The sequence below is a fragment of the Dromaius novaehollandiae genome, chromosome W (assembly GCF_036370855.1).
Source record: "Dromaius novaehollandiae isolate bDroNov1 chromosome W, bDroNov1.hap1, whole genome shotgun sequence".
NCBI classification, from domain to species: Eukaryota; Metazoa; Chordata; class Aves; order Casuariiformes; family Dromaiidae; genus Dromaius; species Dromaius novaehollandiae.
In genome coordinates, this window is record NC_088130.1 from 45644692 (window position 1) to 45670192 (window position 25501).

The 25501-nt window shown below is 37.1% G+C and overlaps 1 protein-coding gene across 4 annotated transcripts in view; it reads right to left on the reverse strand.

Moving 5' to 3' along the window:
* LOC112987053 (homer protein homolog 1) overlaps window positions 1–25501 on the reverse strand; it is a 94236-nt gene that overhangs the window by 58426 nt on the left and 10309 nt on the right. For 3 of the 4 annotated variants that reach the window (XM_064500727.1, XM_064500726.1, XM_064500725.1), the window contains exons 2-3: window positions 11313–11469; window positions 3780–3911 (exon numbers count right to left, since the gene is read on the reverse strand). In XM_064500727.1, coding sequence (XP_064356797.1) covers window positions 3780–3881 — 102 coding nt within the window. In that variant the 5' untranslated portion in view covers window positions 3882–3911; window positions 11313–11469. The remainder of the gene's footprint in view (window positions 1–3779; window positions 3912–11312; window positions 11470–25501) is intronic. The other variant, XM_064500728.1, reaches the window with a different exon arrangement.

The following is a 25501-nucleotide window of genomic DNA, read 5'->3' on the forward strand; positions in this document are numbered from 1 at the left end:
CATGTCACAATCTCCACCACTATTTTCAATCAAAACTTCACTTACTATCCAATATCTGAAAAGCCTTATTGTTTGTAAGCTTCTTCTCCCAGTGGACTATTAATATTTGAGGAAATATCATTCTTCTGCACTGGAAGCCTATGTTTCATTTGTCGGGTTATTTAAAAGCGTACATTTCCTGGATATTCAGGAAGAGACACAGAAGATATCCTGCAACTCAAATGCAGTGGCAAAAAAGGTCTCAGAACAGACTGATAAAATTAGGAACAGATCACCATAACTAGACGATGTTCATTTAAGACCTGCAGATAGATCTCAAATTACAATGGGTAACCTATTATTTAAATCAGCATTAGGACCAGAAGATTGGTAAGTGGGAAACATGATGTTAATGTTTAGAATAAGTGACCCAAGAAATACAAGGCAGTAAATACAACCTTCTGTATGGCAGTGGTATAAACTGTTGAAAAAGAAATACAACTAATAGAGAGATAAATAGATAATATTCTGGGAAAGAGCCAAAGCTAGTGCAGAGAAAATTCTCACAAATTTACCAGAATTCCTTGAAGCAGTGAGATGATAGATAACGGCAATCTCTTTTGATAAAATCTCTAAAAAAAGATCAAATCTCATGGAATTAGAAGAAGGGTTCTCTGAAGGATTAATAATTTAAGGAAAAGAAAGATTAATAATCTAAGGAAAAGTTGTGGAAGGAGACTATGAGATCTCACAAGTACCTATGTTGGTACTTTTGCCATTTATTTGGAATAAATCAGGTCACTATTTCAAAGAGAAAAGACAGCATACCTGAGAAAGAATATTTCTTTCCAAATAGCAGGATTCTGTCAAAAACACAGCCTTGTATTGTGATTGAGAGATTATGTCTCAGTAGTTTTATGCAAATATTATAGGACATTCTATTCCACTTACTACAGCAGCAAGAGGAATTTTGCTAGCAAACCCTGATTCAGTGAGGGAAAGGAATGTACTTCAACATAGGAATCATTTTTTAGGTATTACTGACTTCTGCCTGACTCCTGATGAACAATCTTGTGGTGAACTCGTAGTCCGATACATTGAGAAAAGGTCTGATGAAGATGAACAAATGTTTAATTTTCTTTTATCCTGTTTGCATCTGAAGAGTTAATTAAAATGCCTTTGTTTTTCTATCAAAGATATGAGAATATTCTCATATTCTCACTCAGCTAATTCTCAGTCACTATTATGACAGATAAAGAGATTATCACTGTTGTAATCTACTCTAGTGAACAGTATCAGCCTAGAAGGACAAGGGCACATGAACCAAAAAAGAACAGTCCAAGAGTCAAACCCTTACTACAAGCTTTAGAAATGATCTGTTTAATTAGAGTGACACAGCTAAGCTGACAATGATGTGAGAATATATAGTTTGCTAAAAGACATAAATTTTATTCTCTGTCCTGATTATTTGCTTCATTCTCCGGAGCCCAAAGACACTACTGCAAAGCAAATTACATATACTAGGGCTGTTCACTTATGCACTTAATTAAATCAAATACAGAAAAGAAATTCCAAAACCAATTTCTAGGCAACTTCTAGGAATAATCTGTTTCTGAATATATCCATTAACACACCTTATTTGTCAGCACTATTACTAATATTCAGTATTACCTTGAACCCTGAATTAGATTTCATGCCTTACAGTACCACATGTATTAAAGTGAGTGCTTTAGTGTACTTGACTACAATGCTAGAGCACTGAAGTGAGAACGAGTAATCTTCTGTCTTGTTTGTTTGCTCAGATCGATGTGATTTTGTCTAAAGCCTCACAGCTGATTTCAGGTTTTCTGATACCCAGACCAATATATCTATCAAGCTGAAGTGACGAAAGTTTCTCTTCTCCCCATCAAATAATCATTTGTTAATTTTACACCAATAAAACAAGACGTTTCACCTTGATGAATTTTAGTAGCAACGATTAGCAATTTTAACTCACATGAAAATAATTCAGATATAATACTGTGGAAACAGTTTGCTTAAAAGGTCCTGAGGATTCATCACCATAAGCTTCTGAAGAGGTCTGAGACTTCATATGTTTTCAAAAGATTTGTGTATTCTTCCAAAGTCACAGCAATCTGAATAACTGCTATTCAAATGTCTACTTTTAACAAAGTATCTGCTTTAGCTTTTCAGGTAATTGTTACAACAGCAATATGAAGTTTGAAGCCAAGGGCATATCAAGAACCCTTACATGTCAGTTAGAGGGCATCTAAAGAATGAGAATGAAACAACTGTGATTGAGAAGGCAGTATCACTTGGGGAGAGCAATGAAAAAGTGAAGGAAAAAACGAATGAAAAAAAAACAGAACATTTTCCGTGACAAGGATAACCCACTGTTGAAAGGCAAGCAAACAAGGTGCATGCATGACTACAGCATGGTACTTTGCTTCCAAAGAAGCACCCCATGATTAAGGAAAACAAACTAGTATAAGAAAGAGGCAAACTAAATTAGCACTTATGCTATATGGCTTTAAAATATTAACAAAAGTTATCATTATTTAGGTGAGCAAGTGCCTGTAGCATATATTTAAGCCAGTTTACACCAGTTTAAATAAATAACAAAGTTTCTAAGCTTACTGATGCAATGACACGTGCATAAATGCACAAGCATATATGCAATATTAATATTATCCAGAATTTCCTGGGGTTTGGGTTGTTTTGTAGAAATGAAAGCCATCTGATTATGAAAGGAAGAATTCTTATAAATGTATCATATTGTCCAAATAAAGTAGATGTACCGATTCTCTTTCTACTGTTTTTCTAAAAGGCCCAGGTTTATCCTTGTAGAATGACTACTACTTTCGCAAATGGCTGCTATTTTTTAATTTTATTTAAAATAAGTGAGGCAATCATTATTCCTTACTCAAACATGTATTATACATTCCTTTTTATCGCACTTGGGCTTCCAGATCTTTTGTACATTTCGAAGACAAATGTTCTCTGTTTCAGGCAGGGGCATATTCCTAGACTGAAACAGAAATTCTTTATCTGAGAAAATGACACTGGCTCCTACAGGTTCCTGGACTCATCTGTCAGAAGAGTATCAATAGTAAAAGGTAGTGTAGATGGGGTGCTCACAGTAACTATGCTATCACTTCAGGAAGATAAGGATTACTGGTTTCCTTCGATTAGGGCAGACTTCCTTCCTGCACAACTAGACCAGAAAAAAATTCAAATAGGGCACAATGTTTCTTTATTAAACACTTCAACTTTCGTAGTCAAACAAGAAAATTTAGTTGTCTTGTCTTTTACGTTACTTTTCCTACTAGCTTTACTTTAAACCTGCCAACGTAATAACATGCACCACATAGCAGAAAAGTGAAAGTGAACATGGATTTAAGAAAAAGAAAAAAATCATCTGAAGTTCATCTACATTTTTTCCTAGAAGACCTAAATACAGAAGAAACTCAAAATTCCTCACTCCTTTAAATTCCATCATGAAAAACTGTAATGGAATAACAACTTTAAAAAATGAATAATCAGAGAAGGCATAAATATGCACTGCAATAGCTTAAACCTCCCTCCTCTCCTCAAGGAGTTAAAAAAAAATAGACAGGTATCAAAGTATTAAAACCTTACTGCCACCATTACCTGCCTTGTCTTTTTACACTGTAAGGATGGATACACAAAATTTGTGAATAACACAACAGTAGTGGACACCGAGTCAAGGTGCAACCAGCAGTAATTAAATATTCTCAGGCCACTTGATTGCCCAAAAGGTTTTCATTAGTCATACTTACTTTTGAAAGATGATGTTCAGATGAAAATCCCAAGCCATAGACTGTATTCGCCCTGCTGTCTGCCCACTGGCCAAACTTCTGGGATGTTTTAGTAAACGTCATGTTGGGGGTGATAGTGCTATTTATTATTGCCTGAAAAAAAATAACAGGTGTAAACGTTGGGGTTTTTTTGGTTTTGGTTTTTTAAGACTACTCATAACTGAAAATTACAGACAAGTACTTGTGCACAAGGAATGAGCCACACACTGGCAACTAGGGAACAGTTTTCTTCTAATCCAGTCACAGCTAAAATTATGAGAGCGTACACTGGCACACATTCTGAAGCAGCAGCAAAAGCTGGGCGGACCACCTGTTTACAATTGCAAGCAGTAATTTAATAGTTAGTAAGTGTAAAAAAGGTCCATTAAAGCATCCACACAGGCTAATGAGATAAGAAGAGAACTAGCAATATCTTTTATTTGCCTCACAAGTGTATTTCTTTGTCCTCTAAGACAATGTCTCTCAAGCTACACTGTAAATTTGTTGCATTCCCCCCTGTTGCATATGGCACTCACATTGAAAAACAATAGTCTTGCAATAAAACAAGAAGCACAACTACTTTGCAAGCTTCTGTATTGCAAGAATCTGTTTTTCCTTGATATACACACACCCAAGATTACAAAACGCGGTCATACATCAACTATAGAAGAACAACTACGCTTGGAATACATTTTTCTCCTATAGTTTATGATATGCATAGAGTGCAAGTACATCTTCTGTCATACACTTCTGCTAATGTAAAGAAAAAATACAACTATTGGATGATATCCTGGTTCCACTGAACCCAGCTAAAGATTTACCATGGATTTTCATGGTGTTTTACCAGTATTTCTAGCACATTAAAGTTTGTCTAACTTATCCTAAATCTGTGACGTGAAACTGTCCAGTTAACTTAAAGTATATCAGGACAAAGTCTTATACCAATGGATTACACTTAACTAAAAACCTGTTGGTTACATCTTTCTTACATGTCAGTTACTCTACTCCAAAGGTTATTGTCGATATCCTCCTAGTAGGTCAAAACCCTACTGCAACTATCTCACATTACAGAGTTAGGAACCTTTTGAATATTAGTGTGTACATGTGCCTTGTCCTGCTTCCATGAAACCACAGAGCCCCTTACCCCCTTCACAGTTCAAAGCCAGGGATTACTGAGGAATCCTAGGACAGCAACAAAAATCCGCAGGGTCCAAATCAACTTTTCTGTTGCAGATAAAGAAATTTCCCCCCCCCCCCTCTTCTTTGAGTAGAGGAAGCTGGACTGATGTGTAGAGAATAACAGACTTTTCTCAGGATGGTAGCAGTGAGAAACTTCAACATCATAGAGACCAAGTACTGCTTTCCCAAGCTTGAGATCTTCTAGAAGCCAAGTCCAGCCTACAATACTTGGGCAAGATGGCCTTCTGGATGGATATTAAAATGGGCAGTTATGGAGTTTAATCAACACCCTTAGCTTCTGCTGATATTTGTGTAGTACTGGAGCATGGCTACCATCAACAATTTTGTCTGGATTCTAAGGGGCAAACCTGAAAAATTTACAGCTAAGGGGCCAGTTAAGCCCACAAGCAGCTTCCAATGTGTATACGCTGATTCTCAGTTGAGGTGGGGGAGGAGTATTGCAGGAAAGCTCAGAAGAACACTGAGTTTTGCAACATGTAGAGAGGCAAACAAACATAATGCAGCACAGTGGAATTTAACAAAACTGCTGTCTTCTACAGTGGCCTTGCCAGCTCTGTTATGCTCTCATTAAATTGGAAGAGCAAATCCAGATGGAGCTCAGGATATCAAACAGGCAATTCTCTCTGATCATGTTTGCCTCAAAATGCATGTTTTGGCTACTATTGTGGACAACTCCTGCAGAATTTTGAAATGCCTGAAAACTTATGTTTGAATAAACACACCTCAACAGGTAAAGGCTAGGATTTGCTGCATTACTAGAGACTGGAGAACCATCTCCAGCATTAGGTGTTCACAAAGTTTCTCATAGCTAAGTAAAGATCATCTCTGGAATTTGCACTACGGCCTCCCACTGACCTCATAAGAAAGGGCTGTCTATGCTGCATAAGACAGAAGACAGAACATGAGACAGTGGAGATGAACAATTCTCTTGGAAAAGTAGTGTTCTGGAGCTCTATTTTTCTTATATGCTTCTTGTCCTCTTATGCGCTATCAGTACTAGAAGCCCTCCTTTTGAAATAATCCGGTGGAAGCCCAAAACAGCAGTGCAAGTTCACTTAATGCTTTTCAGATAGAAGCTATCACTACTGTCTCTCTCTCAGTGTGGAAGCTGCCAAAATTAACATTTGGAATTAACTATCCTGAGGATAGTGTAGAAAATGGTCTTCCTCTCAGCTCTAGCTATGCTGCCTGTTTGCTTAGGCACTAGTTCCAGCCATTGCTTGATTATTCTAACTAATGTCACAGATTTGGGACTTCAAGTATTTGTCAAGGATGCTACCTTCTTTGGAAGAAGGCTCTCAGGATAGGGGCTTATGACCATCAAACAGGCAGGTTTAAAGCCTGGAGGTTTACAATCTGCTGCAGTGACAGTGGCTTACCGAGTTGCAGACTAACCCAACAGAAAACCTGGGAGAAACCAACCAGTTTTCAGCTGACTCCACTTACTGATCCAGTGACCACGCAGCTGGCTGCACAAGAGAACCCAGGAAGCGGCTGCCTAGGCCAGAGTAGGATATCTGTTTTGTCAGCAGTCTGCATTTAGGTTGGGTTACAGCAACTGCCAAATTGCCTCCTTGCTTTTGGTAGGACGAAAACATTTTTTAAAAAAACAATTGCACTGAGAAAGGGCTGCTGTCACTCTGCCCTTTATTCTCCTGCAGAGAAAAACAAGGAGGTTCCATTCCCGTGGAAAGTATTACTCCAAAGATAGAAGTTTCTCGATGTGAAGATTACATTCAGATTCTATTGATATAAAGAAGAAGAATCCTTCATTAAATAAACCCATTTTATAAGGAAATCAAGACCTTCAATTCTCTCTAAATTAAAGGCATTAGTATGCTAGATCTCTTATGCATCAAACTAATTACACAATAAAGTGCAATGCTAAAGCATACTACGGGTATGCTCTATACTACTAGTATGCTCTAGACTACTAGTAGTGTCAGCTACTTCTGAAAAATACTAGTTTTTGAAACTCTCATATCTTCAGCTTAAAAAAGAAAGGGTTTTTTTTAAATTAGAATAATTAGATCTGTATCGTCTACTCAGATAGGTACTGTTTCAACTGCTCATTACACAAGGAGATTTCACTGTTGAGTCACTAGTACAAGAAGTGTCAGATATTTCATCAACTTTTAAGAACGTTTTTAGTATAAATGTACAAGGATATCTTAAAAACAGATCAGAGTCAATCTGACAGGCAGACATTTAGCTTTTGAAGAAAACTGATTTTTATCTTCTCCAAATTTGGTTGGAATAATAAACTAGCTTTCATGTTTTCCTTTCAAATAAGTTTAGCTATGAGAAAATAGGACACATGTTTAAGCTGTTCTTTTGACTGACTGCACACCCAACAGTTGCAAGATATGCAGTAGTCAAATATGATTTTATCTTGTACTAAAGATGATAATAAGATACATACTATCTTTGAACTTCTTGAAAGGAAAAATCACTAAAGACCTGAGTTTAAAGGTCTTTCTTGAAATCTTTATTTAGCATTAAGCAGACTACCACTTTAACGTGTGACTAGTTTATTTTACACAGTTGTTAAAATGTAAAGATTATCTATTGCTGTAACACTCAGGAGTGGCTTTTGGCTCACAAATAACATGCGTGCAGCCCACGGAACCTACAGACTGGAAAAACGCTCTTTACAATCTTTTTATTTTAGATGAGCACAAATTATTGTATTTTTTCTAGTTTTGCATTTGTGAAAATGTTATCAGAGAGTTACCTAGTAGTGCAGGAACATTTCCTTTCTTTTCTCAGAGGCTGCCAGAGATTGAATGGAGGAGAGAAAGGGACTATGGGAATAATCCTAAGATCTGTCTGCAATGTTAGTGGAGAAATAATGGAGGCTTCCTTCCATCACCTGGGAGAAAGAAGTACTAAGATACCCTTTTCCAAGAAGATAAGAAATGATTATATAATTAGTGAGAACTGAAAACCTTAGCAACAACTGTTCAATGTTGTCATGTCATATTACATAAGGGATTTTATTTTTCAGGCCTCCTCTCAATTCCTAGAGTGGTACGAAAAAAAGGTTGCATAAAAGATATTTACTCAAGAGGTTATAGAAACCAACTTCAAGTTACATCAAATTACTATTTTACATCAGGATCTCCCTGACATGGGCCACAGGGATCAAGATACCCTATATGATTATAAAATATGGCCCATACACCTTATGATCCTAGAACATGTTCTATAGTCAAGTTAGAGGGTGATGCACTTCTTGCATGAGGTATTTTAAGAGGAGACAGTAGTGTCAGAGAACAACACTATAGAGAGGCAGAATCACAGTGAATAGGTTTTAAAAGCCCATATCCTATGTAGGAAAAACAATAACACCCTTTGGAGTTATTCCTCCAAGATTAATGAAAGGACAGTTAAATATATCCGGATTGCCAACATTCACAAGAATCGCTATTAACCCAATGGCCCTGACCAGCTATGCTCTCTTTTACATAAGCATCAATCTATAATTAAGATTGATGGAGTTTATACAGTTCTGAGAAGGATAAGACTTTATGTTTGGCTGCTGCATCACACAGTTAGTATATTTATTTCTTTAGGCTACAGAAAGAATAAACAGACCTTGTTTTTATAGAACCAAATCAACCTGTCAGGTGGAGGAATACAAACCTTTTAATTCGCTGAATACATGATGCAACATGACCTGCCTCACCCAAATCTGGCTCATGAATAAGGAAAAACAACAAAAAAACTCTCACAAAACACACCAAAGACTTCCACAAGCAAATTCAGGTGGCAATCTGCAATGTATGGTAGCATTCCTCAGAAGAGAGTGAAGATCACCTCTAAAAAATGTCCTTTTATTTTCAAGAATAAATATCTATTGATGCTCAGGGACAATCAGTACAGAATTAAAAAGAGAAAGCATGTGCAGCTTGTGTTTCTCCCCTTCAAACCAGGACCAAGACTACTTTGCTTCAAGGTATTTTCTGAATGTAACCAAACTAAGAAGTCTTGCAGTTACCAATTCAGAAAAATAAATGTGATTAGAAACCAATATGGAGAACAGCTCTCATAGAAGATCTCTTTGTACTCTGATTCATAACACTCAGCTTCTTGCAGAGTAAGGAGTACCTAGGGCCTCCTTACTCTCCTTCAGGACTGCACAAAGTAAGCTAGGAAAGTTCCCTTAATGCTCTATCACACACCCTGAGGATAGAGGAAGGACTTAAATAGGAGGCAAAGTGGGAGACAGAAATGTGACTATAACTCAAATCTCAAGTATTTCTCTCTCAAAGATGCCTTACTACAGTCTAAATGGACATACACTTGAGTTGCTATCACTTACTGACCTTACTGCTCAGCACCTGAGCTGCAGTAACTGAGCGGCCACGTGCACTTCATTCTCTCCAAAGTACAAACCCATAGGGTGCAGTAAACCCCACCAGCACCAAGAATTTCAATAAAACATAGCTGGATCATACACCTATTGCCACTGAGGCAGGCACGTGAGAATTGCAAAGCAATAAATTTGGCATGACAAATTTTTTTGGCAGCTGTCAACATGTTAATTTGAGATATTCTTGAGATAAAATTTGTTAAAAATTTTTTTATTCAATGTCATTTCAAAACTCAAAACTGGGAAATTATATTGCATAAATTTTCAAAAGAGAAAAGGCTAACACCACTGTCTGACGAATGGACACTACAAGGCATTGCAGGCTCAGATGCTAGTAGCGTTACTGACAGCCAACTGTATGCCACATAGCAGAGAGATGATCTGGATGCGCTCTGAACTTAAGAATGCTTTATATTTATATTTAGCCCTTCATATATACTACATTTTATATGCACAGAGATGCTTAAAAAAAGATGGTGCTATAATTACAAAGAAAAAAAAAAATCTCTGGGAATTATGCTGAAAGCCTCCTAAAACTCCTCCATGGGTGCCCTAGCACTTCACCTGTGTATACCTCAGAGCGGTGTAGTTCTGAACAATGGGCCTTACCTAAAACAATGGGCCTTAATCATGATCGGGGTCCTAAATTTCAGTTAGATACATAATGCTTCAGAAGACGATAGTATCAAAGTTGTAGCAACCACAGAGAGAGGAAATAGGAGTGATAGACTGCATTATCAATATACATTGCCAACAGTGCTGTAAATGCAAAAGAAACGGTGCAGTACACAAAGAACAAACAGCTAACAACTGCTTAACAACACAACTCAGCAACCACTTTGAAACTGTTGCAGGTTTAGACAAAGACAGAAAAAAATAAATCAGTGGATATCAGAATAAGGATTTTGTAAACTGTGCAAATCAATTTAGGTATTATAGATTACAATTACTATCCTTGATTTCATATAGCATCTTGTGTCAATCCCAAAGTCTTTTATAAACAGTCACACAAAAGGCATTATTTGGCAGAACCGAAAGCCATTTGAAGGAAGGCTGGGAAGGGAAGAAACAAGGTAAGAAGTAAACCTGGCAGAAAAATTTTGCTATGTTTTGATACCATCTCAAATCACCTAAAGTATCACCATAGAGGGATCTGTGACAGAAAATTCTACATACTTCTATATGCGAGAAATTTTCCTTCCTCATTTAAAATATTCTGGATATTTAAAAAAAATGCTTTTCAGCTTTCAATAATAGCCAGGAAATCTCTGTGAATATTGCTATGCTCTAACAGAGTATTTCAGTTCCAACCATCGTGAATTGATACATCTTCAGGAGTTGCAAGTGAAAAATCTCTCGAAAGGATTAGAGCTTTTGATTACACTTTGTATACCTTTAATGCCCCTATTTTAGAGATTTCTGAAATGCTGTGTGTAAAGCTAGTTTTTATACCCACTTTAAAGACTAGGACAACCTCTCCCCTGAAAGTGAGTTTTGATAAAAGCTTACCATGGAGAGCTTTATTAGGAGGGAATCATCACAGTCTCTACAGAAAAAAATGGAAGATTACGTAACAAAGAAGGATTTACAAAGTGATTATTGGCACTGAACAGATGTCCTTCATAATGCTGAAACCAGTGATCAAAACCAAAGATGAACACAGGTTCTTGTAACCCTATTTGTACTTTTTAGCACTCCTCACAGAGAACGCCTTTTTATCAAAGTAACAGGCCATTGCTTAAGTTCAGTAATGTATTTATTAAAGTAAATATGAATGCATGGAAAACAGCATTTTCCAGTGAATACTTAAAAATTTTATAAATTAATCTCTTTCTCAGGTAGACACTCACAAAAGCATCTGAGAAGATATATGAAGGACATCAGACTGGAAAATAACAACAAAATCAATCAGGAAGAAAGTTCTCTGAAACAGAACTTACCTTTGAGCCATCCAAACTGATTATCCTGTAGACATTTCTTGTGCTGTCATAGAAGTAGGACACAGTAACAGCATGCTTGCTGGTGGGAACCCAGTTCTTCTTAGTGTTTGGGTCAATCTGGAAGACATGAGCTCGGGTGCTGAAGATGGGTTGTTCCCTGAAGGAGTAGAAAGTAAAGTGATTAATCTGATTTGGATGTAATATGGTTGCACACAAGTGATTTGCCAGTTCTGCTTATTAGGATGTACGCACTTTGCTTTGCATGAAAAATTTTTCCTAAGAACTTTATGTGCTGCTGCATACAGCAGATAAAGTGCATTAATATAAATATGCAAGCAAAGTGCAAGCCTTCTAAAGCAAAAAATTAGTGCCCAGCTGTACAGTCAAATAAAGACAGACATCTCTAAATATAGATTCAGCACTGATCCACTACCTCCCCAGTCCCCATCCTCCATCTACCCCTTTAAACTGACTATTGTTAACACATGTGAAACTTCAACTGATTACATTGCAGAATGCATATATCTTTACACCCTTATTTTCTTTAAAACTTTTTAATACTCAGATTATTCAAATCAATCTTAGGTCATAATCTGAAACTAAACCAGCTGGTTCAATATAATTATGCTAAAACTGACATTCATTAGGATCAGAAACATGTGTTATGAAACCCTTACTCTTTGGAGCTTCACACCTGAATATTTTCATAGAAAGACTCTAAATATGTTTAACCTACATGGTTCAAAGTTAACTACTTAGGGAATAAAATTATGTAAGGTAAATTAATTACTGCACTTTAGAAGATAGATAGATAGATAGATAGAAGCAGATATGGTGTTCTTTGTTGGGTGTTAGAAGGAGTGATAGGACAGATATAGAACAGGCCAAAGACAGCACTGCACCACTGAAAACTGAAGGAAAAGGAAGAAGGGCCAGGGTGATCAGTACACATGCTAGTCCTGCATACAAACGTCACAGTACCCTCAGCACCAACTCACATTCTCCCTCTAAATCATCAAGCTATATGAGGGTGGGTAAGTGTTTTTCTGATCCCAATTCCTTTCACAATTGCAAAAATTATGCTCAGGTGACTTTTATAGCTCTTTCCTTTAACATAAACTTTACACCAATTCTTACCATTCTTTTGAGTCTCTACACTTATTTCTTCAAACATATTTAATTTTCTTGTCCCTGTCCTCAATATTAGACATAAACATGTTCCATTTACCTCCCAATTAAGCATATCCAAATGTAATCTAATGCATATTACCATAACACAACCAATTCTGTAACAGTGGAAAGTTTAAGAGCCCATCAGAACAAAATTCTTAGAAGCCTCATAATTGTTTGGATAAAGACTGACAATTAGAGAGGAAATAAAGGGCCCTGACTCTATTGACTAAAAAGACAAAAAAAAAAGAGCTGAATCCAAATTTTAGATATGTAGTTAATACACACACATCTGACCCAAACTATTATTCAATTCTATCATAGTACAGGATATCATACAACTGAGACTTTCAGCACACCATAGGTCAGAATTTTAACATGTAAAAGGTAGAAAAATAATATGCAACTAAAGCAAGTTAAGTCAGTAAAAATTCAATGGTTCAGCCCTGAGTTGATGCTGTCCTGTGCTTCCAGCACAAAAAGTCTTCCATAGTCCTTGCTAAGCATCCTCAGTGTTTGGCTGGATGGCCTACATACACCTGCTGATTGTTCAACAGTGGTTCTCAAAGACAAACCAGAGTACTTTACAATTAGGTATAGAAGAGCATTAGTAAAGCCTACTTGCACTATTTTTACTGCTTTCAATAAACTAGAGCTACAGTCTGTCCAAGGTGTCATTGAAACTACAGGTTTGCTGAATGAGAAGCTGTCTATGCTCTCTGGCAAAAAGCATAGCCCCTTTCAGTTAAACTAGATGGATAAATCATGATTGTGCCTATTTACTGGGGGTAATCGGGAGTTCTTTCCTACAAGGGTGCTAAACTTCAGATAGCCCTACAGTACTGCTACATAAAATATGTTTTGACATTTGATGGTGAACATCTATATCACCTATTTCTTCAAGCAAATGGAAGTTGCACATGTTAAGTCTCCAGGATGAAGTTCATCATAGAATCAGTCACTGATTTGCATTGAAGACCTCTAGAGCTACTGTAAAATTAGATCATCTGTACTTGTCTATGGCAACACTACAAAGTTACTTACATTTTAGATCTACTAAAACATTCAGATACAAACAGAAGCTTTATATAAAAACATACACAAGATTTACAACTTCAGCTAATCAACCTTTACTCTTGAGACTTTTTGTTCTTCCATTATCCACGTAGGACACAGTGCCCTCCTAATACAGAACTACCTCAATTTGATTCAAATTAATACAGCTGAAATCGTATTAATTACATTAAATGGGAGAATAGTTTCCATTTTCCCTTGGTAAATGCTCAGACACACATTTTTATATATTTACATACATATATAAAAAAATATATAAAATATTCTTGCCTACATAGATGTGAGGAAGAAAAGAAGTTTTCAATAAGAAAAGCAATCCTGTAAAAAACCTACCAGATCCTAACGTTTCCCTCTCTTATCATTCCTTCACTACCACGAAGAGCATTTAGTACTCATTAAAAGACAGCAGTAAGAACTAAGAAAAGAACTAATCACTAATTATGAAGCAAAGTCATTTGTTTTTCTGGAAATAAATTGATGTCAAACAATAAAAAAAGAAACTAACAGACTGCCATAGTAACACAGTTAGGCTATTAGAAATACCTGCTAACATATAGCAGAAACATTAAGGCTAACATGCTGTTCTAAATTCACTTAATATTTCAGCAGTACAATAGTCAAACACAGACTAAAAATGAGTACTTGGTGCAACGCCTAGACTTAAGGACTAAAGGAAGATGATAAGCACCACACACAGGGGGTATAGTCATCAGTGTTCTTCCATCATTCATTGATATGTGATCAGTCCTAGGCTAGGCTTCGGATAAAAGCCCAGTTCCATTTTGACATCTTAATGCACCAATTTCAAAAAAATGCAGACCAACAAATATAAGCATCTAACGGTTCCTTTTCCTGTATCTGAGACTAATTAAAGTTTTCACAAAAGAAGCTTAAGTTAACATAGAAAGTTAGAAAGAACTTTCCTTGCTAATCCATCATTAATATTCACTTTAAAAAAAGGAAGTATCCTTCTTCAATGTGTCTGGTACTTCCACATCTTGCCAACACTAGAAATAAAGACTATGATTCTAAGCCAGATCTCCTTCCTGCTCTTACTTCTTTCCTCACACTTGTTTACCATGACTTCTAAGTTATTATTTTTGTTATTATAATATCTATAACATCTCATGGTTGGAATTCCATTGTCCTAGTTACTGTAAAAACAAAAAGCCCACTCCAAAGAAGTTACGAACTTCTACAACATTACTTTTCAAGGATCTAAAGTTTTGACCAATTGAAGTGTTTAGGCTTGAAATAAGATATTGTGCACTACTTAATGGCCATAAAATACAGGAACTCAAAAAAAGATTTAGTAGTCCATTCCTATTTTCATTTCTATGAAATTAAGGTTTTGTTATGGATCATCACAAAAAAGGCCTTGCTGATAAGCCACAAGACAGCTGCCAGGCTTGCTGGCTTAATCAGCTTTAGTCAGCTCTAACACTTTGCTTTTCCAAGTGTAAATTTTAGCCTATGTTTTCATCACTTATTTTTAAAAGCCTACAATAGACATTTTGATGCCCAGCATTGTATATTTTTTACAAAGGAAACGTTCAAAGCTGCAAGAAAGTGTTTTTTTTTTTTTATCCCATTTCTCTCCCCAGCCTGTAAACTCTATTCCCTCCCTTCTGCCTTTGTCCACACTGCAAGTATGTCCTATGCTTTGTCTCCCATTCTTCCTCTTCTCATTTGCTGTAGTCAAAGAATGGTACAAATACAGTACAATATTTCAATATGTACAACAGTACAATATTTCAAAGAATGGTACAAACACACAGCATGGTTTGAAATAATTACAATCCTAAGAAGTTACATATCAGATTTTGAAAATATCCTTTGAAAATATCCTTAGATGTCAAGTAACTTTAGAACATAAAGGGAAACTTTTACTGAATTGATGAAAAAGCTTCTAATATTAAAGGGAATGTAAATAAGCAAACGCATTGCTGGACTCCCCTCTTAGTCAGACCAACTGAACTGCATAATGGCAATACTACTATTGAATTGACTTTGAGTCACAGCTGTTTTTAGAATTCAAATTAAGTAGCTTTAGTCCAGTGAATGGGAAGTCACAAGATGCTATAAGTTATCGCTGAAGCTGAAAGGGTTATTCTGGTTTACTATGGGGGATGATACTGTGATGGTTACTTCAGTTCATATGAAAGGCCCTGAAAAATATCTTACAGAAAAAGACTCCAGAGCAGTGGTATTACTTCTAGTGAAGGCAGGCAATTATGCATTTGTTTTTGGCTATGTTGACCGTAAATTTATCACATGGATAACTATGAATCAATGTCAGAGCAACAGTCTGAATACAGGGATTAATGGAGACAGATGGATCTGTAGAAGAGAGAACAAAAAGAGAGAATAAAGATCTAACAGAAATACTGTGCTACCCATTCCAGTGGAAATCTGACAGCGACTTCACCCAATTTTACACCTGCATCATTGTGTTTCATCCTAAAGAGACGGCATGTTATACAGTCCCACGCTCTGTTCACTTAATAAGAAGTTGCTAGTGATGACGGCAACCTTTCTCCCTCTTCTTTACCAAAGATTTTTAAAGTATTTGTACAAATAGCAGAATTAATAGAGCTTGGTTTTAGACCAATTTATATCTCATGGTTGGATCTCCAGTGTCCAACAAAAGGACGCTTCCACCTAAATCTTTCCTGGTCCTCGGGTCAGAGCATCCAACCCAACAGATTCTTCTGCAACTAACAGGAGTTGACTTCTCACTCTCTCAACAAGCCTACTAATAAAGTCTTTTCAACCTAGGTCTTTATTTTCACAAAACTCTCTGAAATCTACTATCTTTGAGATGTCAATGTCCCTATAAAAACTGGTTGAAATCTGAGAGTTATCCAGGCAGGAAAGGAAACAGTTGCACTATATCTGCATACCTTAGAAGGAATCCCAAGTTTTTTAAAAAAGAACTCACAACATTTTATCGTGAGTTACTATATACCAGACTTATATGTATGCAACTAGGTGCAAAGAATACAGTTTTACACAAGCTAGATTAAATTTGATACCTATGAGTAAATGGAACTCCAATGAAGTCAGCGATGACTGATTTTCATCAGTAGAGAAAGTGTCTACTCATGACTATATGCATCAATGAATAAAAGTTTCTGTATGACACAGGCGACGCATCAGGAAAGCAGGTAACTTCAAAAAGTAGGGCAGGAATGATTTTTTGAATCTGATTCTTTCTGATAAAGCTTTGGCAGATCCACTGATGTGGATGGCATCTTTACAAGTATGTAATCCTATAAAATAGTCCATTTGGGAGAAAAATTACTTACTGTATATGTGCCAGTCTCAGCTGAATGTTTGAGAAGCCCATACATTAGACATTTCAGAGAGGGAAGGGAGAGAAGAAAGTCAGAAGGGTATCCTTTAAGCATGCACTGTAAGATGACTGCAGACAGCACTAACAATTTATAGTCATCATAAAATTGCAAGAGCTACAATTACCATACCGAGGGAAAATAAGGCTCATGTTAAAAAAAAATTAAGATTGTGAAGAGCAATGAGAAAAGCTCACTTAAACTCATACCTCTTCTGCCTGAGCTTTCCATTCATAAGAGATCAGTGAAGGGTAGCAGCTACTGGTAAAATTTAGAATAATGAAGAGCTTCTTCTGCAGCAGGGATTTTAAATTAACTGGAGCACAGCACAGACATTACAATCTCGCAAGTTTAACATCAACAGCATGGAAGTTGGCAATTTGCAAAGCACAGGACAAATCAATGCCTAGGTTCCCACTTTCAACAGAGGACAAGAAAAGCCAAGCACAGTAATTTTATTGTAGGGATGGTGGTGATGGAAGGAGAGATTATTGCATGTGCCTGCACACAGGCACAGGAGAAGGGAACAAATCTTAGACCAGGGCCCAAGTCATCTGGCTTTGATCCTTGGCAAAGACTTACCTTCTTGTCAAGTCATTCATTTGACTCAACTGCCTCTTCCTTGAGTCCCTCCCTCTTAGAAAATACACCTTACTAATCTATTTCCCCAACACTTCTGTTAAGGAATCTCACTGACTGTGAAATCCTACAAAAAGCAGGGACAAAAGTCCCATAAACAGCTGCCCCGTTAGTGTTTTTCTCTGATACTCTTTGTCCTACTCACTTTCATGACCCCAATGTCACATTCATTTTGACACACTCTGAATAATGTTTATATGTATATACGTATAAAGTGTGCGTGTGTGTATCTCAAAGATATCTCCCACAAAGTATGTTAAACACACGGTTATATGGACATGAAAGAAGCACTAGGAATTACCTCAGATTTCTTAAAACAGTAAATAAGATGCACGCACAATTCAAAACAAAGTGATCAGGTAACTGTAATTCAGTTAACATACTTTGAGCCACACCGAGAAAAAAGATCTGTCCTGAATATCTTGTATCAACAGCAACCCCCTCACTATCCCCTTCCCCCCCCATCAACAGTCACAGAAGATGCAAAATCACTGAGAAGCCAAGAGCTCTCTTTTGTCTCATCTCCTCTTGAGATGCCTAACATTAGGTGGAGAAGACTTCGACAGGTTAATTTAAGATTTATGAAATCGATGGAATAAATGACGTTAGTAGGTCAGTGTTAACTTCACTGTGTGCAACAGATTTTTTAAATTTCTTTCTTTTTCATTTCCCAAGCAAGTTTGAGGTAACAGTAGAGAAGTTTTAACTGAATCTACTAGCTGTATTACTATTTCTCAGAATAAAATGAAAATCTGAATGACAATGTTCCATTCATATTCCTTCAAACAAGCAATGGATCAAATTTGTCCTTGATATAGTGGAATCAGGTGGGTCTTACCAGGTATGCTTAAATTCCAGATCAACAGCAAAAACTCATGTTTTGCTTTCTCACAACTCATAGATAGCAAAAACTGAAAGTATTTTGATTTTGGGAGTATGCACATTCTTTGGACAAAGAAAAGGAGACACTCCACAGCATTAGGCAATAAAATCCAACATTACTTTGATGTAAGTTATTATGACACCTGTAACTCAAGCATTTCATTCTACTATCTAGGTAGTATCTCAATAGCTGTTTGTTCTTGCCATACTGAACCTCAGCCAGAAGTCATTCTCCTAACTGTACAAACAGCTTGTAGTCTAGCTGCTTGCTGGGGCTCCCAAGACTGTAAAGGCACACCTGCTTAGGTTTAAGAAGCAGAGCCTCCAATATGCCCTCGAAATTCTGGTCAAAACAGAAGCAATACACACTAGAGTATATTTTCCAGTTAAGATGCCAATGACTATATTCTGAATAAAACAGATACTAGATAAAACTAAAGCTTCTATTCTACAGCAAGGAAAAAGCAACAAAATCTTTCAGTTTCTTTGGCATAATGTCAGTTATTGTCTGGATTTAGGCTAGAGTGGGTTCCCCCCCCCCCCCCCAAAAAAAGAGTACCTCTAGGATATGTACAGCATACAGTTAACATAACAGAGAAAGGAAGAAAAATAGGTAAACACTGGAGTTGCTTTCACTTCTATAATTCTGGTATTTTTTGAAAGGTCCGAACTGGAAGAAATGCCTCTTCTCCATTGCCCCCAGCTATCCTGTGCTGCTCAAGTTCTATGGGAAGGCAATCCAGAAGGACTGTTTCTGGAAAAAAGCCACACCAAGAATTTATCACTGACTATGAAAGTTTCACTAATGACTGCATGAAGGTCCATATCTCTAGGATTTTCTTTTTTTTGACCTTCCACCCAAACTTCAAAAGCTCATTTTCATAACATGAACCAAGTGAGAGCTCTGCGAGTCAGATGAGAATAACAAGGCCATCAACACAGACAAGTACTCCGCTTTAGTTTAACTCTTTTCACTTCAGTCTATTAAGTTATTCCAGGGGTACAATCATCTCTTCAGAATTTTTCAAGGTTCTTAAGTGTTTATTCCTCCAAAATGTGCAAGTAAGTGGACAAGGGTATCTCTGAACTACTTTTTACCTTAAATTTGTTTTTAAATTACAAGTTTGGAAAGAGCTATTCAGCTTTTAATGACTTCAGGGCAGCTACGCTATATTAGGTTGTATTTTTGGGTAGTATTTGCACTATAGGTTAAGTAATCAGCATAGCAAAAATTGATCCGAAGCTGTACCGTATTCCTGTATTTTGCTTTGGCCAAAAATTCTTGCCAAGGAAGTCAAAAGATGAGTTCTTCTGTCTTTGTGACTAGACAATTAAGATGTGTAGCTATTTTTCACATCTGGTTGCTAAAAGCGTTAATTAGAAACACACAGGAAAGAACTGAATCTAATGTCAAGTTATATTCCATGAACTCAGAACCCTGGAAGGACAAACACTAAAGAGACATTTCTTGAAGTAGTTTAAGGTTAATATTCCTGCAGCAGCCCTTACATACAGTAAACCAAGCTAAACTGCATTTGGAATAAGAAACAAGCAGGTAATGGTCTAAAATACTTGTTTCCCTCTATTCTCCCGTGTGTAAAAGCAACCTTGTCAGCCTTGCAACAGAGACAAGTGAGAGGAATGAATCTTAAAGAGCACAGTGTAGGAAGGGAAGAAATAATGCCATTCATATCTGTCACAAAGAAAATTTAGAAAGGTCCAAAAGCAATTGACAACCAGTTTTTCTTTAATCCCTCCAGTTCTTCGACAATCTCTGTATAGAGGCAGCTTTTCCTTTGCAATCTACATGTAAAATGTCCCATGCAATGGCACTGTGTATCAGTCAGATTGCTCTTACACCATTCATGCAAATATTTTAATGGAGAACAAAGCAGCTTAACTGTTAAGCTTGAACTTCTACTGTTACTTAGCACAGCAATTTAACACACAGTAATACAATGAATAAGTTACATTTGCTCCCACCCCCAGCAATTTTCTCGAATTTAAAAAGACAATTTCCTCTTCTTGAATAACTTGAGTTTCAGCAATCGAATTGACGATCTTTAAAACCCAGAGAATTCACCCCAGGAGCTCGCAATATCTACAGTCTTCAGCATACAGAGGGACAGTAACTACAGTCTTCAGAAACTACAGCTGGAGGAAAAGAAAAAAAATAAGAAAAGCTGTAACAGCAGAACAAGCACTGCTCTCTCCAGAGAGAGAGCACAGAGCTGCCTTGGGATCCAGAAAAGCTGCTGGTGAGCCAAAACTCTGTGCTCTGCTTTATGAGCAGGTAAAAAGCAGGCACACAGCAGAGCGCTCTCTCCCAGGGACCCAGAGGAGTAGAAAGGCTCCACCACGACAAGATTTTCAGTTTACTGCAATTTCCAGAACACAAATCTATTGCAATCAGGCACATTTTCCTTATTACATTACACAAACACCTTAGAATTAGTTCACGGACTCCCCAAGATCTAGAGTTCACTGGTTTCCTTCACAAAACTATTTTCAGTGTATGAGAAGTTACTGCCACTGCCAAATGAGTAACTGGACCAATGGATGCTGACTGAACAAGGTGAGAATTAAGCCAAACAAGATTGGGCCACTTTGGTGTTGTCACTGAGGCACAGATGGGAAGGAACAGCACACTGCAAGCACACGAAGACTCTTTGAGGTTAATCATACTGTTTGGTGGGATATAAGGGTCATAAGACAGCAATGGTAGAAATGCCAAACACATCAGCACATTCAAACAACTGACAGACTGAAAACCACTGCTTTTTTCTGACATGAAAGCATAAGACTGTCCAAAAACCAACACACTGTTCTCAAGTTTGGTTAGATCAATTCAGTTACCATCATGAAATCCTTCTGCGCCATTGACTGGTGTCACTGTAGGAAGAAGGAACCAAGAAGAGAGGGTTTGCACTAGCACATGCTGGAAGCAAAGCATTTGGTCATGCAGAGCAATGAAATTATAGAGTGGTAATCTTACATTAGCTTAAATTCATAAAACACTGACTAGTTCAACATGCAATGGAAATGCAGTATTTTCTTATTTGACATTAAATGTGATTTTTGTGCACTATCAAGTCTCATCATTGCCCATGACAAAAACTTCTGATAGCTGTATTTCGTAAGTAGGTGGCAACAGAGACAAAGATGGAGTATTTGGCAACAAAGGGACAGAAGAGGATTTTGGAACCAAAAAAGGAATAGAAGGATGATAAGATCATAGAATAAATTCATTAATTGTTTCAACTGAGATAATCAGCAATGACATGGTAAACAGCAATAGTACTTAAAAATGAGTATTCTTAGAAAAAGTAAAATTTAACTGCTGTTTTTTCAGATCATCTTTGCATTAGAGAGCAAATACTCAACTAACGCCAATCCTAGTTTTGGCTCAAGTACTTTAACAAAATTCAGTTACTGCAGCAGAAAATAAATTTCTCAGCAACTTGTTCACAGTAGGAAAAACAAACAAAAACTATATGTTCCCTGTTTATTATGAATCATCTGGAATTTCTCTCTATCATATTTTGGTATCAAAAGAAGGTTTCCTCCCTTGGCACCAACGTTTTTAGCAAATTGCTCTTGTAATTTCTTACCAGTTTCCTTTCACAACCCTCTTTATCAGCTTTAACCTTCCATTTGCTTCCTTGTACATCTTCATACAGAAACAATCAAGTGTTCTTATCACTTCTCGCCACATCAAAGATGACCACTTGACCTTTCTCTTCATCTCCAAGTTACTAATTTTTATAGGCATTCTAGGGCATTCATTTATTCTAGCAGGCTTAGCACTTGCCATTCCTTTCCTTTCCAGCTTAACCCTCCCCCCCCAAACATTAACTTTAAGAAGACATCAGTTACCAGTCAGTTCTGAGACCTTTTACACTTAACACTCAAAACTACACACACTGAACTCACTATCACGACCTGCACTTTGACTGCAGACATCTACTTTCATCAACGCCAGTGAAAGTATCAGAACTCATGTATGGAGCAAGAAAAATTAACCAGACTGAATAAACTTTCATTTCCTCATTATCACCATCAACTGATTTTCAAATAATTCACATTTCCTTCCAGACTGCTACAGCAGCATGCTAAGTTTCAAAAAAAATCATTGGTCCACACCACAAGATGAGAATTGGTTTATTTCATTTGTATCGAGGAATTGAATTAAACTCCTAGAAAGGTAAACAAATTAATTTTATATTCATAACTAACAAATCAATTTGAATCATCCCACTGAGCACTGCAGGAGCTATAAAACCTCTTTAATTTGCTTCAAGTATGCCGTTACCATGCCAGCAAGTCCCTCCCTTTTGATAATTTACAGCCTAGTAAATGCTACAGAATTTAGGAAGCAGTAGCTGCATTTATATTGAGCCATTACTGAAAGTAACAGATCTCCATTTCCTTGATTGTTCACACTACATGGATGCCAAATAGGCTCTGAGACTCCTTCTAGGGCAGGACACCCAGACCCCATTCCTGACAGGCCTCCAGAGCAGTTTGCTCCTCAGATAGCTAAAGGCACTGCCCTAGAACGGCTCTGAATCCCGTGTCCCCAGCTGCATGCCTTGCTCTGTCACGCCACTTCCCAAAGTAATTGCAAGACTCTGTCACAGCAAGCATATAGGGCGCACTGTTTTTAAAACACACCAGCAGACCACATGCTGTGCATGGAGCAAATAATGCCCTGCACAATCTGCGACAGAAATCGATGCAGGCACAGGTATACAGGTCCACACAATATGTGTCAACCAAGGGATTATGCCAGCTACTGTGCCATGCGGATGGGCCCTGCCTGCTGGAGAGGTGCAGTTGTGCCCGGACTAGACTGCCTCACTGATGAACATGACACAGGGAAGAGAAATGATCCTTAGAGCACGCTGGAAGTACACCAACTATATCAGTATTGCCTTTGGGTATTGCTGACTGATCAATGCAAAGAAACATTTATTCACTGGCTGCTCAACCTCTTGCTTTAGTTGCACCATTGGAGACTAGTAAAGACAAAGTATGCATTAGCTGCACTGGAACTACTTATCACCTCATTTGCAGTAGATAGTTTGAGACATAGTTTATACCTCAGAAAAGTCACCTGCAATGACTGTAGTTCTAACCCCAAGTTATCCGGCAGGTATCAGGACTTCACCCACATGCAAGTTATTCTATTTTTGGAAGTGTAATTACAGGACAAAATCAGATTTCAGGACACTGCCTAGCATTTTGACAGACAGAACAACAAAATACATACCATACAGTGTGTGCAGAAGTACTAGCTCAACTGCTTGTGTGACAAGTTGGAATTTTCTTATCAATATCCATAGGTGATAAAATTACCTACCTTAACGCCTATACTTAATAAAACAATTTAATAAAAATATTCAGGCAACAAATATATGCTACTACAGTTAAGAAAAATGTCTGATTGAAGACCAGCAACCTGCTTGTTAAGAGCTAGTTAGTTATTTCAGTAAATATTGCTTCTTTTTATGAACAGGAACTACTTTCCTTACATGGCACCTGAATGAACTGGTAGGGCTCAAAACATTCAAAACTATATAGGAGCCAAGAAACAGAAACACTTCTCTCCCCCACTCTTTTGCATAAATATCTGAATAGATATTAAACACAAGATATCAAGCCCTACTCTTATTATATTTGAAATAGAAGTGGCCAGAAGCAAGCAAGGTTTACTAGGTACTTACAGAATGCTTGCCATAGCAAAGTCAGGTTTAAAGAAAGCTCCATTTCAAAATATTTACTCAGGTATGCAAAACATCTGGTGGTCTTACTTAACTGGAACTTTCGGTGCTCACGTTTACATCCCAAAGCAGCTTAATTAAACACCAAATACAAGTCCAGGTAGCCAAAACCGGTATTTCCTACTCTCTAATAGATTTTATGTTTAGAAAGAGAATACTAAGCTATACAACTGCTTAAACTAGTAAACAATGTTTACTAGAACAGTGGGAAGTAGTAATACTGTACTTAATTGCAAACAAACCTCAGTGTTCACAAGCAAGCAAAGATGAATGGTTCTTTAGGAAGATAAGCAGCATACATATAAGCTGGTTGTTTAGAACAAAGTTTCATATTTGCCAGCTAGATTTTGAAGTATCAGTTTTAATCATTACTTAATCTGCTCTGTGTGAAGTTTTACCATGTGACCACCGATCTGCACAACCTCTGCCTTAGGGGTATATTAGTTTATAAGCTCGAAGGCATCTGACACCAGAATTCTAGTCTTTTTTTTTTTTTTTTTTTTTTTGTCTTTATTAAGATTTCAGGTGACATAAACAGATCAGCATGATTATCAAGTTTCAGCTAAGAAGGTTAATTGCTATTGTGCCACAAGCATTCTGTTTAGGAGTACTTCTTGTTCAATACAAGCTTCTCATAGAATATTAGCTATATTTTCAAATGTGAAAGATATTTGACTTAATGATCATATCTAACAGTGTTAATCATAAACTCTGTGTTCTAATCAAGATCTTAATAGGAGCAAACAGCCAACTTCCTTGCAGCAAAATTGGTATTTATATGAGGTATCATTCAATGATCTGTTTTTTCAGAAAATGGTTTACTTATCCACAGCATGAAATCATCATTCTATCCCTCCCAGTATTTCTCCTCTATAATGAGGAAGCTAGCACGATGTTCTGTACAAGGTAGAGACAGAAGACTATTTTAATAACTAGGTAAACACCACCCATTTTCTTCCTGAGGAACTTGAGAAAAGTAGTCTCATATACAAGTCAGGGGATCACTGAGCCAGAAATTTTTAGGAATTAGACAGATTCATTAGGACTTCTCTAAAGCCATACAGGACACCAAATCAAACCTCTGTTTCAGAGTCTTGCTACATAAGTAGTTTCCTAAAGTTGCAGATCTGTTTCGATAGCTGAATTTTATAAAATAGAAGGTATCCTTTACAAGATCTAGATTTTGGTCCTATCTGTACAGGTTGGGTCCATGCAAGTGATTTGAAGATTACAACGTTCATCTTTTAGCACTCAAGCGTAGCAATATTCTTCAAATCTAGATTTGAAC